Source organism: Strigops habroptila, unplaced genomic scaffold, assembly GCF_004027225.2.
Source record: "Strigops habroptila isolate Jane unplaced genomic scaffold, bStrHab1.2.pri NW_022045585.1_ctg1, whole genome shotgun sequence".
Lineage (NCBI taxonomy): Eukaryota > Metazoa > Chordata > Aves > Psittaciformes > Psittacidae > Strigops > Strigops habroptila.
In genome coordinates this window covers 28545-43338 of record NW_022651067.1, presented here as the reverse complement: position 1 = coordinate 43338, position 14794 = coordinate 28545, and the positions used below count along the sequence as shown (strand labels likewise).

The following is a 14794-nucleotide window of genomic DNA, read 5'->3' as shown; positions in this document are numbered from 1 at the left end:
TGGGGGGGGATCCCAATGCAATGGGTGGGGGATCCCCTCTTGGGCTCCCCCATTACCGTATAGGGGGGGTCCCCACTTTGGGCTCCCCCATTACTCTATGGGGGGGTCCCAGTACAATGGGGTAGGTCCTCCTCTTGAGCTCCCCCATTACCCTATGGGGAGATCCCAATACAATGGGTGGGGGACACCCACTTTGGGCTCCCCCATTACCCTATGGGGGGGGTCCCAATACAATGGGTGGGGGACACCCACTTTGGGCTCCCCCATTACCCTATTGGGGGGGTCCCAATACAATGGGTGGGGGACACCCACTTTGGGCTCCCCCATTACCCTATTGGGGGGGTCCCAATACAATGGGTGGGGGACACCCACTTTGGGCTCCCCCATTACCCTATGGGGGGGGATCCCAATACAATGGGTTGGGGGCACCCCACATTGGCCTCCCCCATTACCCTATGGGGGGGGGATCCCAATACAATGGGTTGGGGGCACCCCACATTGGCCTCCCCCATTACCCTATGGCGGGGGATCCCAATACAGTGGGTGGGGGGCACCCACATTTGCCTCCCCCATTACCCCACAATGGGGGGGGGGGGAGTGTGTGTCCCCCATTCACAGCAACCCACACGTCGCCGACTTCCCGGTGCCCCCCGCTCCCATGGGTGCGGTGCTGGGGTCCAGGTCCGGGGGGAGGGTGCCGGGGGGGCCCCAGACATTGAGCTCCTGGAAGAGGCCACTGTCAATGAGCTCCTGCTGCCAGGGGATGGCGACAGTGCCCGAGGCGAAGGCGTCCGCCAACGCCGCGTCCTCGGCGTCCAGCTCCACCCCCCGCACCGAGGAGAAGGCCCCCACGTCCCCCAGGTCTTTGGCGTAGACGCGGCGGGGGTCCGGGACGAACGGGGGGGGGACCAGGCCTGCGGGGATGGAGATATGGGGTCATCAAGTGGTTGTGGAGAGGCAGCTCTGTTGGGGGTCTACCTCCGTTGAGCACCCAATGGCCATTGGGAGCCATTTGTAGACAGCTAAAGCTCGTGGGAGAAGCAAGAGAAGCCTCAAAGGAAGCAAGAGATACCTAAAAATCCAACGGAGGAACCAAGGGAAACGCCGAAATCCAATGGGAGAACCAAGGGGCATCTCAAAAGCCACGGGAGAAGCAAGAGATACCTTGAAATCCAATGCGAGAACCAAGAGAAACCTCAAAAGAACCAAGAGAAACCTCAAAAGAGCCAAGAGAAACCTCAAAAGAACAATGAGAAACCTCGAAATCCATGGAAGAACCAAGAGAAACATCAAAAGAACCAAGAGAGACCTCGAAAGAACCAAGAGAAACCTCGAAATCCAATGGAAGAACCAAGAGAAACCTCAAAAGAACCAAGAGAGACCTCGAAAGAACCAAGAGAAACCTCGAAATCCAATGGAAGAACCAAGAGAAACCTCAAAAGAACCAAGAGAAACCTCAAAAGAACCAAGAGAAACCTCGAAATCCAATGGAAGAACCAAGAGAAACCTCAAAAGAACAATGAGAAACCTTAAAATTCAATGGAAGAACCAAGAGAAACCTCAAAATCTGATGGGAAATCAAGAGAAACCTCAGAAGAACCAAGAGAAACCTCAAAATTCAATGGAAGAACCAACAGAAACCTCAAAAGAACCAAGAGAAACCTCAAAATTCAATGGAAGAACCAACAGAAACCTCAAAAGAACCAAGAGAAACCTCAAAATCCGATGGAAGAACCAAGAGATACCTCGAAATCCAATGGGAGAAGCAACCACGAGGTGATTCTGGAGATCCAACAGCCATTGGGGACCTCAGTGATGGAGCATACAGTGATCAGTGGAGACCCAGTTCCATCGGCACCCAATGGCCATTGGGGATCTACCGCCATTGAGCACCCAACACCTATTGGGACCCACTTCTGGAGCACCCAATGCCCGTTGCAGACCCCATTGCTGGAGCACCCAACACTCAATAGAGACCCATTCATGAGCACCCAACATCCATTGTAGGACCCACTTATGGAGCACCCAATGCCCATTGGAGACCCCATTGATGGACACCCAACACCCATTGTAGACCCCATTGATGGACACCCAAAGCCCATTAGAACCCGCTTCTAGAGCACCTAATGCCCAACAAAAAGACCCATCTCAGTGGAGACCCACCACTATGAGCACCCAATACCCATTGGAGACCCTATTGATGGACACCCAACACCCATTAGGACCCACTTCTAGAGAACCCAACGCCCATTAGAACCCATTTCTGGAGCACCCAATGCCCTTTAGAACCCATTTCTGGAGGACCCAATGCTCAACAAAGACCCATCTCAATGGAGACCCACCACTATGAGCACCCAATGGCCATTGGCACCCACTTCTAGAGCACCCAATGCCCAACAAAAAGACCCGTCTCAATGGAGACCCACCACTATGAGCACATAATACCCATTGGAGACCCTATTGATGGACACCCAACACCCACTGGAGACCCTATTGATGGAGCACCCAACACCCATTGGAGATCCCAGTGATGGACACCCAACACCCCTTGGGACCCACTTCTAGAGCACCCAATTCCCAACTTCTAGAGCATCCAATGGCCACTGTAGGTCCCATTTCTGGAGCACCCAAGGCCCATGAGAACCCACTTCTAGAGCACCCAATGCCCAACAAAGACCCATCTCAATGGAGATCCATTACCATGAGCTCCCAACACCCACTGAAGACCCCACTGATGGACACCCAACACCCATTGGAGACCTATTGGTGGACACCCAACACCCATTGGAGACCCTATTGCTGGAGCACCTAACACTCAATGGAGACCCACTCAGGAGCACCCAATGGCCATTGTAGGTCCCAGTTCTTGAGCACCCAACACCCCTTGGGACCCACTTCTAGAGCACCCAATGCCCAACAAAAAGACCCATCTCAATGGAGACCCACCACCATGAGCACCCAACACCCATTGGAGACCCCACTGATGGACACCCAACACCCATTAGGACCCACTTCTAGAGAACCCAACGCCCATTAGAACCCATTTCTGGAGCACCCAATGCCCTTTAGAACCCATTTCTGGAGGACCCAATGCCCAACAAAGACCCATCTCAATGGAGACCCACCACTATGAGCACCCAATGGCCATTGGCACCCACTTCTAGAGCACCCAATGCCCAACAAAAAGACCCATCTCAGTGGAGACCCACCACTATGAGCACATAATACCCATTGGAGACCCTATTGATGGACACCCAACACCCACTGGAGACCCTATTGATGGAGCACCCAACACCCATTGGAGACCCCAGTGATGGACACCCAACACCCCTTGGGACCCACTTCTAGAGCACCCAATTCCCAACTTCTAGAGCACCCAATGGCCACTGTAGGTCCCATTTCTGGAGCACCCAACGCCCATGAGAACCCAGTCCTAGAGCACCCAATGCCCAACAAACACCCATCTCAATGGAGACCCACCACCATGAGCACCCAATGGCCATTGCAGGTCCCAGTTCTTGAGCACCCAACACCCATTGGCACCCATTTATGGAGCACCCAGCACCCATTGCGCCCCCCCCATGCCGTTACCCGCCTCGAGGCGCCCCCAGTTGATGGTGCTGAAGATGGGGTGCCCCTTGAGCTGGGCGCAGTCGCCGTCCCGGAAGCCGAGGCGGGTGTTGGGGTCCTTGGCCAGGAGCCCCTCGCACAGGTCCCTGGCCATGGTGCTGAAGCGCTCCGGGTACGAGACCGGCTCGTGCAGCGTCCGCCGCTTCACCTCCTGGTTCTCCACCTGAATGGGTCAATGGGGAGGCCTTGAGGGGCTTCTTCAGGGGGGTTTGGAGGTTCTTGGGGGTTCTTGAGGGGTTCTGATGGTTCCTGAGGGGGGTTTGAGGGTTCTCGGGGGGTTCTTGAGGGGTTCTTGGGGGGTTTTGAGAGGTTCTTTAGGGTTTCTCATGGTTCCCGAGAGGTTCTTAGAGGTTCTTGGGGGTTCTAATGGTTCCAAAGGGGGTTTTGAGAGTTCTTGAGGGGTTTTTTGGGGGGGTTGAGAGGTTCTTTAGGGTTTCTCATGGGTCCCGAGAGGTTCTTAGAGGTTCTTGGGGGTTCTTGAAGGGTTCTGATGGTTCCTGAGGGGGTTTTGAGGGTTCTTGGGGTGGTTCTTGAGGGGTTCTTGGGGGGTTTGAGAGGTTCTTTAGGGTTTCTGATGGTTCCCGAGAGTTTCTTTGGGGTTCTTGAGGGTTCTTGAGGGGTTTTGATGGTTCCCGAGGGAGTTTTGAGGGTTCTTGGGGGGTTCTTGGGGAGTTTGGGGAGGTTCTTTAGGGTTTCTGATGGTTCCCGAGAGGTTCTTAGAGGTTCTTGGGGGTTCTTGAGGGGTACTGATGGTTCCCGAGAGGGTTTTGAGGGTTCTTGGGGGGTTCTTAAGGGGTTCTTGGGGGGTTTGGGGAGGTTCTTTAGGGTTTCTCATGGTTCCCGAGAGGTTCTTAGAGGTTCTTGGGTGTTCTTGAGGGGTTCTGATGGTTCCTGATGGGGTTTTGAGGGTTCTTGGGAGGTTTTTGAGGGTTTCTTGAAGGTTCTTACGGGGTTTGGAGAGGTTCTTTAGGGTTTCTCATGGGTCCCGAGAGGTTCTGAGAGGTTCTTGGGGGTTCTTGAAGGGTTTTGATGGTTCCTGAGGGGGTTTTGAGGGTTCTTGAGGGGTTCTTGAGGGGTTCTTGGGGGGTTTGGGGAGGTTCTTTGGGGTTTCTCGTGGTTCCTGAGAGGTTCTTAGAGGTTCTTGGGGGTTCTGATGGTTCCAAAGGGGGTTTTGAGGGTTCTTGGGGGGTTCTTGAGGGGTTCTTGGGGGGTTTGGGGAGGATCTTTAGGGTTTCTCATGGGTCCCGAGAGGTTCTTAGAGGTTCTTAAGGGGTTCTTGAGGGATTTATGGGGGGTTTTTGGAGGTTTCGGAGGTTCTCGGAGGGTTCTTGGAAGTTCTTTGGGGTTTCTGGGGGGTTCTGGTGGTTTCTTGGAGGTTCTTTAGGGAGTTTTGGGAGGTTCCTTGTGGTTCCTGGTGGTTCCTGAGGGGGTTTTGGTGGCTTCTTGCAGGTGCTTTGGGGTTCTTTGGGGTTCTGGTGGTCCCTGGGATGGTTCCTTGGGGTTCATGGTGGTTTCTGATGGTTCCTGAGAGGTTTCTGATGGTTCTTCGGGGGTTTCTGGGAGCTTCTTTGGGGTTTCTGATGGTTTCTTGGAGGTTCTTTGGGGTTCTTGGGGGTTCTTGGAGGGGTTTTGGGGGTTGGTGCTCCCGGGGGGGTCCCTGTGCTGTCAATGGGGTCTCCCATCACCTTCTCCCCACAGCTGCGGAAGGGTCCTTTGGCCGCCAACATCTCGTAGAGCGTCACCCCCAGCGTGAAGTAATCGACGGCCCAATCGTATTCCTCATCCCGCAGCAGCTCCGGAGCCATGAACCCTGCGGGGACCCACATCCCATAATACCCCATATCCCACTCCCCACACCCCATTCCCTGTGTCCTACCTGGGGTCCCGGCGTAGCCGCGGGTTTTGCTCTGTCCCTCCTTGAGCTCCACGGCCAGACCCATGTCGGACAGACGGACATGACCTGCCCACACCATTGACCATCATTGACAGCCATTGACCACCATTGACCATCATTGACCGCCATTGACCACCACTGACAATCATTGACCACCGTTGACCACCATTGACAATCATTGAGCACCATTGAGCACCACTGACCCCCATTGACCACCACTGGCCACCATTGACCACCCCATATCCCATAACCCCAAATCCCCTATCCTATATCCCCATATCCCGCTATCCCCATTGACCCACCATTGACCGTCACTGACCATCATTGACCACCACTGACCACCACTGGCCACCATTGACCACCCCATATCCCATATCCCCAAATCCCATATCCCCATATCCCCTATCCCTATTGACCCACCATTGACCGTCAATGACCACCATTGACCACCATTGACCACCATTGACCACCCCATATCCCATATCCCATACCCCTGTATCCTCATATCCCCCTATCTCCATTGACCCACCATTGACCACCATTGACCACCATTGACCACATTGACCACCAATAGCCACCATTGACCAACACTGACCACCCCACATCCCATATCCTATATTCCATATCCCCATATCCCCATTGACCCACCATTGACCACCACTGGCCCCCATTGACCACCCCATATCTCATATCCCCCTATCCCATACCCCATATCCCATATCCCCATATCTCCCTATCCCCATTGACCCACCATTGACCACCATTGTCCGCCATTGACCACCATTGACCCATATCCCCATGTCCCATATCCCATATCCCATACCCCATATCCCCATATCCCCCATCCCCACTGACCCACCATTGACCACCATTGACCACCCCATATCCCATATCCTATACCCCATATCCCCATATCCCCATTGACCCACCATTGACCCCCATTGACCCATATCCCCATATCCTCCTATCTCCATTGACCCACCATTGACCACCATTGACCCCCATTGACCACCATTGCCCTATATCCCACATCCCACATCCCCCATCCCCCGTTATCCCATGTTATCCCATGTCATCCCATGTCATCCCATGTTATCCCATGTCATCCCATGTCACCAGCATCACCCATATCCCATATCCCCATATCCCCCTGTCCCCATTGACCACCATTGACCCCTATTGACCACCATTGACCCCCCATGATCCCCATATCCCACATCCCCCGTTATCCCACGTTATCCCATGTTATCCCAAGAGCTTATCCCATGTTATCCCATGTTATCCCAAGAGCTTATCCCATGTTATCCCATGTTATCCCATGTTATCCCACGGCACCGGCGTCATCCAGCAGCACGTTCTCGGGCTTGAGGTCGCGGTAGACGATGCGGTGCTGATGGAGATGCTCCAGCCCCAGCAGCATCTGCGCCAGGTAAAACAGGGCTCGAGGCTCCTCGAAGCCCGGGTTCTTCTCGTCCATGTTGTAGATGTGGTACCTGACACGCCAACAACACGCTAAGGACACGCTAAGCACATGGGAAGTGCCCGCAACAGCGCTCAGTACATGGAGGGGCTTGGTAAAGGTGGAGCTGAGGCAACAGGGAGCTTGTGGGCATGGGGTGTGTGGTGCACCCACATGCTAAGGACATGCTAAGGACATGCTAAAGACACCCCCTGGGCAACCTGAGCTCATGAACATGGTGTGTGTGGTTCCTCCACATGCTAAGGACATGCTAAGGACACGCTAAAGACACCTCTTGGGCAACCTGAGCTCATGAACATGGTGTGTGTGGTTCCTCCACATGCTAAGGACATGCTAAGGACACGCTAAAGACACCTCTTGGGCAACCTGAGCTCATGAACATGGTCTGTGTGGCGCCTCAACATGCTAAGGACATGTAAAGGACATGCTAAAGACACCACTGGTGCAACCTGGGTTGGCATCATCCACATCGTGTGTGCGGCACCTCCACACGCTAAGAACATGCTAAACACACGCTAAGGACACACCGTGCCCATGGGCTGCAGAACCCAGCTTGGGGCCTCATCTTGACCCTCAGGCGGCGCGTTCCCATCATGGCACACGCTAAGCACATGCTAAGCACACGCTAAGCACACGCTTACCGCAGGTCGCCGCCGTTCATGAGGGTCATGACGAGGCAAAGGTCGGTCTTGGTCTGGAAGGCGCAGGCCAAGGACACGATGAAGGGGCTGTGCACACGCGCCAGCACACGCTTCTCCACCATTGCCGCCTGCACACGCCAAGAACACGCTAAGGACACGCTAAGGACAGCTTTAGGGTCCGAAAGATGGGGTTTTGGGGACAAAATGATGGAATTTGGGGACAAAATAATGGATTTGGGGGGGGAAAAATGATGGATTTGGAGAGGGAACGATGGATTTGGGGACATAGGGGTGGAGTTGGGATGGATTTGGGAACACAAGGATGGATTTGGGATGGATTTGGGGACAGAATGATGGATTTAAGGGACCTAATGATGGATTTGGGGTCAAAAAGATGGATTTGGGGGACAAAATGATGGATTTTGGGTGAAAAATGATGGGTTTTGGGCACAAAATGATGGAATTTGGGGACAGAATAATGGATTTGGGGGGAAAAAAATGATGGATTTGGGGATGGAAAGATGGATTTGGGGACACAAGGATGGATTTGGGGACATAGGGATGGATTTGGGATGGATTTGGGGACACAAGGATGGTTTTAAGGGACCTAATGATGGATTTGGGGTCAAAAAGATGGATTTTGGGGACAAAATGATGGATTTTGGGCACAAAATGACGGAATTTGGGGACAGAATAATGGATTTTGGGGGGAAAAAATGATGGATTTGGGGATGGAAAGATGGATTTGGGGACATAAGGGTGGATTTGGGATGGATTTGGGGACATAGGGATGGATTTGGGATGGATTTTGGGGTAGAAAGTAACGGATTTGGGGGATTTAATGATAGATTTGGGCTCAGAAGGAGAGATTTTGAGCACAAATTATGGATTTGGGGGTCAGAAAGATGGATTTGGGGGCAAAAGGATGGATTTGGGATGGATTTGGGGACAGAATGATGGATTTAAGGGACCTAATGATGGATTTGAGGTCAAAAAGATGGATTTGGGGGACAAAAGGATGGATTTTGCTGACAAAGGGATGGATTTGGGGGCCAAATGATGGATTTTGCCGCCATAAGGATGGATTTTGGGCACAAAACAATGGATTTTGGGCACAGAAAGATGGATTTGGGGCACAAAATGATGGATTTGGTGCCATACAGCAGGATTTGGGGGACAAAAGAGTGGATTTGGGATGGATTTGGGGACAAAAGGGTGGATTTTGGACACAGAAAGCTGGATTTGGGGCACAGAAAGATGGATTTGGGGCACAAAATGATGGATTTGGTGCCATACAGCAGGATTTGGGGACAAAAGGGTGGATTTGGGATGGATCTGGGGACAAAAGGATGGATTTTGGATACAAAATGATGGATTTGGGGGCAGAATGATGGATTTTGCTGACAAAGGGATGGATTTGGGGGCCGAATGATGGATTTTGCTGCCATACGGATGGATTTTGGGCACAAAACAATGGTTTTGGGGCGCAAAAGGATGTTCTTGGGTACCTCATATCCGCGCCTCTTCTTGAGCCTCTTCTTGTTGAGGCGCTTGTTGGCGAACATGGTGCCGGTGGTGCGGCGCTGACACGCCAGCACCTCCCCGAAGCCGCCTTTTCCCAACACCCGGAATTCCACGAAGGCCTCGGCGCCCACCGGCTGCTCCTCCAACCACTTGAACTGCAGGAAGCGCCCGAATTCCGGAGACTCGCGGTACGGAGCCCAGGCCACCGCTTCCAGGTGGGACAGCAGCGCCCGGCGCATGGCGCACAGCTCCTCCAGAGGGGCGGCTGTGGGGGGACATGGGGCGACGCGGCCCCATTGGGGTGTGATGGGGGATAACGGGGGGGGTTGGGTTGGAATTGAGGTGTTAGGGCGGCCTACATGGGTGTTATGGGTGCTGACATGGGTGTCATGGCGGCCTCCATGGGTGTCATGGCTGCTGCCATGGGTGTTATGGGGGCCGCCATGGGTGTCATGGCTGCCTACACAGGTGTTCTTGTGGCCTACATGGGTGTCATGGCGGCCTCCATGGGTGTTATGGTGACCTCCATGGGAGTTACAAAGGCCTCAACGGGTGTCATGGCGGCCGCCGCGGGTGTCATGGCGGCCTACATAGGTGTAATGGCTGCTACCATGGGTGTCATGGTGGACACCATGGGTGTAATGGCTGCCTACACGGGTGTTATTGTGGCTTACATCGGTGTCATGGCGGCCTCCATGGGTGTCATGGCGGCCTCCATGGGAGTTATGAAGGCCTCAATGGATGTCATGGCGGCCACCAAGGGGGTTATGGGTGCTATCATGGCTGCCACCATGGGTGTTATGGGTGCCGCCATGGGTGTCATGGCTGCCTCCATGGGTGTCATGGATGCCGCCATGGTGTTATGGCCACCACTGAAAGTGTCATGGCCGCCGCCATGGGTGTCATGGTGACTGCCATGGGTGTTATGGCCACCTCCATGGCATACCACCATTGGGGTGTCATGGCCGCCATCATGGGTGTCATGGTGGCCTCCATGAGTGTCATGGCTGCCTCCATGTCATAACACCATTGGGGTATAATGGGAGCTATTGGGGTGTTAAGGACACCAGTGGAGTGCCATGGAGGCCTCCATGGGTGTCATGGCTGCAACCATGGCATACTGCCATTATGGGTGTCATGGCCGCCACCATGACATTATGACCTCCATTGAGGCCTCACGGCAACCATTGACCCTCTCATGGCCGCCCCCATTGAGGTGTCATGGCCGCCCCCAGGGGGGTGTCATGGCCGCCCCCGCGCTCACCCGTGGGCGCCGCCATGTTGCCGAGGAAGGCGCAGTGCTGCTCCCCGCCGGGCGTCAGGAACCGCTTCCTCAGCGCCGCCGCCGCCGCCGGCCTCTCCTCAGCCTCGCACCTATCATAGGCCTCCAGCTCCGCCCACAGCGCCCCCGCCGCGGCCAATCGCGGCTCTCCTTCTAGGAACCTCCGGAATAGCAGCTTCCCGATTGGCTGCTCCACGCACTGCCACCGGAAGGAGGTGTCCTCTTCAAGATGGCCGCCTCCATGGGCGACGCCATTTTGGCCCACGGCGACGCCATTTTGGACCCCACCGGCACCAGTTTGGGCCCCGTTGACACCAGTTTGGGCCGCCCCGGCCAGGCGGGCTCGCAGGGCCTCGCACTGGGAGATGTGGGGCAGGCGCAGGCGGGCGCGTTGCCACCGGTCCCGGCCCCATGTTCCGGTGCCACCACGGGCCGATACATAGGCCGAGTTGGCCACGACCGTCTCCAGGCCGCCGATGTCCATGGCTGTGGGGAGGGGAATGGGTGTTATGGGTGCCATTGGAAGTGTCATGGCTGCCCCCATGGGTGTCATGGCTGCCTCCATAGGTGTCATGGCCACTACCATGGCTGTCATGGCTGCCATTTAGGTGTCATGGCTGCCTCCATGGGTGTTATGGGCACCACTGAGGTGTCATGGCAGCTATTGGGGTGTCATGGCTGCCTCCATGAGTGTCATGGCAGCCTCCATGGGTGTTAATGAACCCATTGGGGTGTCATGGCTGCTATCATTGGGGTGTCATGGCTTCCTCCATGGGTGTTAATGCACCCATTGGGGTGTCATGGCGGCCTTCATGGGTGTCATGGCAGCCCCCATGGGTGTTATGGGCACCACTGGGGTGTCATGGCGGCCACCATGAGTGTCATGGCAGCCCCCACGGGAGTCACTGCACCCATTGGGGTGTGATGGCGGCCATTGAGGTGCCATGGCAGCCCCCATGGGTGTCATGAATGCCATTGGGGTGTCATGGAGACCTCCATGATGTCATGGCAACCATTGGGGTGCCATTGCTGCTGTCATTGGGGTGTCATGGCTGCCTCCATGGGTGTCATGGCAGCCCCCATGGGTGTTAATGCACCCATTGGTGTGTCATGGCGGCCCCCATGGGTGTCAATGCACCCATTGGGGTGTCACATCCGAGCCCTCGTGCAACGCACGAGGCCGGGGTCAGGGGGGGTTAATCCCTCGTGCAACGCACGAGGACGGGACATTCCCCCCCCCCCCCCCCGTTCCCAATGGATTAACCCGCTCCCACCCCCCCTGGGCCGGGCCAAGGTCGCGGCTCTTAAAGGGCCCGCGCTATAATTAGCGGCTCAAGCGGCTCAGCCTAAGCCGCTTCCCCCCCATAGTGCACCGCGGCCGTGGGGCAGCATGGGAAAAGGGGGGGGGGACCCCCTCGACCTCAGTGGATCCCCCCCTATTCCCATGGGACCCCCCCATTCCCCCCTATGGGACCCTTCACCCTATGGGAACCCCAACACCCCATAGGACCCCCCATAAATGGGAACCCCAACACCTCATAGGACCCCCCCACTTCAGGTCCTCCCTACCCTATAGGACCCCCCCTATCCCAGATCCCCCTTATCCTATGGAACACCCCCCTATTGAACCCCTCTATGGGACACCCCCCCCCCCCCATAGGACCCCCCTATAGAACCCACATAATAGGACCCCCCCAATGGGACCCTCCCCATAGAACCCCCCCTCAATGGGACTCCCCCCATAGAACACCCCCCATAGGACACCCCCACTATAAGACACCTCCATAGCACCCCCCAACGGGATCCCCCCATAAGATACCCCCATAGAACCCCCAATGGGACCTCCCCCATAACACCCCCCACAATGGGACCCTCCCCATATGACCCCCCCCCATAAGACCCCCCCCAATGGGACACTCCACCCCCAATAGGACCCTCCCCATGGGACCCCCCCATATCACCCCCCCATAAGACACCCCCATAGAACCCCCAATGGGACCCTCCCCATAGACCCTCCCCATAACACACCCCCCCCATAAGACTCCCCCCAGTGGGATCCCCCCATAACACCCCCCACAATGGGACCCTCCCCATATGACCCCCCCCCATAAGACCCCCCCCCAATGGGACACTCCACCCCCAATAGGACCCTCCCCATAGGACCCCCCCCATAAGACACCCCCATAGAACCCCCAATAGGACCCTCCCCATTGACCCTCCCCATAAGACTCCCCCCATAAGACCCCCCCAATGGACACCCCCCCCAATAGGACCCTCCCCATAGGACACCCCCCCATAAGACTCCCCCCAATGGGACCCTCCCCATTGACCCTCCCCATAAAACCCCCCCCATAAGACCCCCCCAATGGACACCCCCCCAATAGGACCCTCCCCATAGGACCCCCCATAGGACCCCCCCCCATAAACCCCCCCCCATAGGACCCCCATAATGGACCCCCCCTCTCACCGGCAGCTCCGTTGCCCGCTCCCGCTCCCGTTGGCCCCAAACCGGGATTGGCACCGCCCGGGATTAACCAAATCCCCCGGGATTTGGGGGGGGGGATGACCCCCCCCATGACCCTTCCCATGACCCCTCCATTACCCCCAATTAACCCCCCACCCCCCAATGGATCCCAATTGTCCCAGTTCCAAACTGGTCCCAAACTGGATCAAGTCCCATCCTCCCCCCCACCTCCCCGCTCCCCCCTCCCCCCTCCGCGTTCCCGCGCGCGCGCTCCCGTCTCCTTGGTAACGGCTCGTCCCGATGGGAACCGGCGGCCAAACCCCCCCCCCCCCGCCCCCGACCGGGGGTCAATGGGAGGGTCCGGATCAATGGGTGCCCCCCCCCCCACTGTGGGTCAATTGGGGGGGGTCAATGGGGGGGGGGTTAATGGGGGGGGTTAATGGGGGTGTCCGTGACCTATTGGTGCCCCCCTCCATGGGTCAATGGGGGGGTCAATGGGGGGTCCGGACTCATTGGTGCCCCCCCCATGGGTCAATGGGGGGGTCAATGGAGGAGGGTTAATGGGGAGGTCAATAGGGGAGGGGTCAATGGGGGGGTTAATGGAGGGGTCCGGACCCATTGGTGCCCCCCCCATGGGTCAATGGGGGGGTGAATGGGGGTATCCGGATTCATTGGTGTCCTCCCCATGGGTCGATGGGGGGGTCAATGGGGGGGTTCATGGGAGGGTTAATGGGGGGGTCAATGGGGGGGTTAATGGGAGGGTTAATGGGGGGGTCCGGACCCATTGGTGCCCCCACCATGGGTCAATGGGGGGGTCAATGGGGGGTCCCGGACTCATTGGTGCCCCCCCCATGGGCCAATGGGGGGGTCAATGGAGGAGGGTTAATGGGGAGGTCAATAGGGGAGGGGTCAATGGGGGGGTTAATGGAGGGGTCCGGACTCATTGGTGCCCCCCCATGGGTCAATGGGGGGCTCAATGGAGGAGGGTTAATGGGGGTGTCAATGGGGGGGTCAATGGGGGTGTCCGGATTCATTGGTGCCCTCCCCATGGGTCGATGGGGGGGTCAATGGGGGGGTTAATGAGAGGGTTAATGGGGGGGTCTGGACTCATTGGTGCCCCCCATGAGTCAATGGGGGGCTGAATGGGGGGGTCCGGACCCATTGGTGCCCCCACCGTGGGTCAATGGGGGGGTCAATGAGGGGTCTGGACCCATTGGTGCCCCCCCCCATGGGTCAATGGGGGGGTCAATGAGGGGTCTGGACCCATTGGTGCCCCCCCCATGGGTCAATGGGGGGGTCAATGGAGGAGGGTTAATGGGGAGGTCAATAGGGGAGGGGTCAATGGGGGGGTTAATGGAGGGGTCCGGACTCATTGGTGCCCCCCCCATGGGTCAATGAGGGGGTCAATGGGGGGATCCGGACCAATGGGTGACCCCACCGAGGCCACGCCCCTTCTTTGGCTCCGCCCCCTCGATAATAACCAGGCTCCCAGTTCCCATTCCCACCATTCCCAGTGCTCCCAACAACCTCTCAGTGCTCCCAGTAACCTCCCAGTGCTCCCAGTTCCCATTCCCAGTGCTCCCAGTAGCCTCCCAGAGCTCCCAGTTCCCATTCCCAGTGCTCCCAGTAGCCTCTTAGCGCTCCCAGTCTCATTCCCAGTGCTCCCAGTAACCTCCCAGTGCTCCCAGTTCCCATTTCCAGTGCTCCCAGTAACCTCCCAGAGCTCCCAGTTCCCATTCCCAGTGCTCCCAACAACCTTCTAGTGCTCCCAGTCTCATTCCCAGTGCTCCCAACAACCTTCCAGTGCTCCCAGTAACATCCCAGTGCTCCCAGTTCCCATTCCCAGTGCTCCCAACAACCTCTCAGTGCTCCCAGTAAC

General features: G+C 56.7%; 1 protein-coding gene across 1 annotated transcript; it reads right to left on the bottom strand.

Annotated features, from left to right (window-relative positions):
• Window positions 1-612: 612 nt before the first annotated feature.
• On the bottom strand, window positions 613-12958 carry GRK1 (G protein-coupled receptor kinase 1). The gene is made up of 9 exons (XM_030474371.1): window positions 12919-12958; window positions 10404-10937; window positions 9154-9410; window positions 7646-7773; window positions 6860-7017; window positions 5507-5590; window positions 5316-5440; window positions 3592-3793; window positions 613-914 (listed from the first exon to the last, which is right to left on the bottom strand). The coding sequence occupies exons 2-9, from the start codon at window positions 10933-10935 to the stop codon at window positions 613-615; spliced, it is 1788 nt and encodes a 595-aa protein (XP_030330231.1). The 5' UTR covers window positions 10936-10937; window positions 12919-12958.
• Window positions 12959-14794: the final 1836 nt, after the last annotated feature.

Excerpts from the sequence above, each read along its gene's own strand:
- GRK1 (XM_030474371.1), bottom strand. The coding sequence starts at position 10,935 with ATGGACATCGGCGGCCTGGAGACGGTCGTGGCCAACTCGGCCTATGTA. Across the intron at positions 9,411-10,403 it reads GGGCGGCCATGACACCCCCC|CCATGCGCCGGGCGCTGCTG; the intron begins TGGGGGCGGCCA and ends AGGAGCTGTGCG. Across the intron at positions 915-3,591 it reads CTGGGGGCGCCTCGAGGCGG|GCCTGGTCCCCCCCCCGTTC; the intron begins GTAACGGCATGG and ends CCATCCCCGCAG.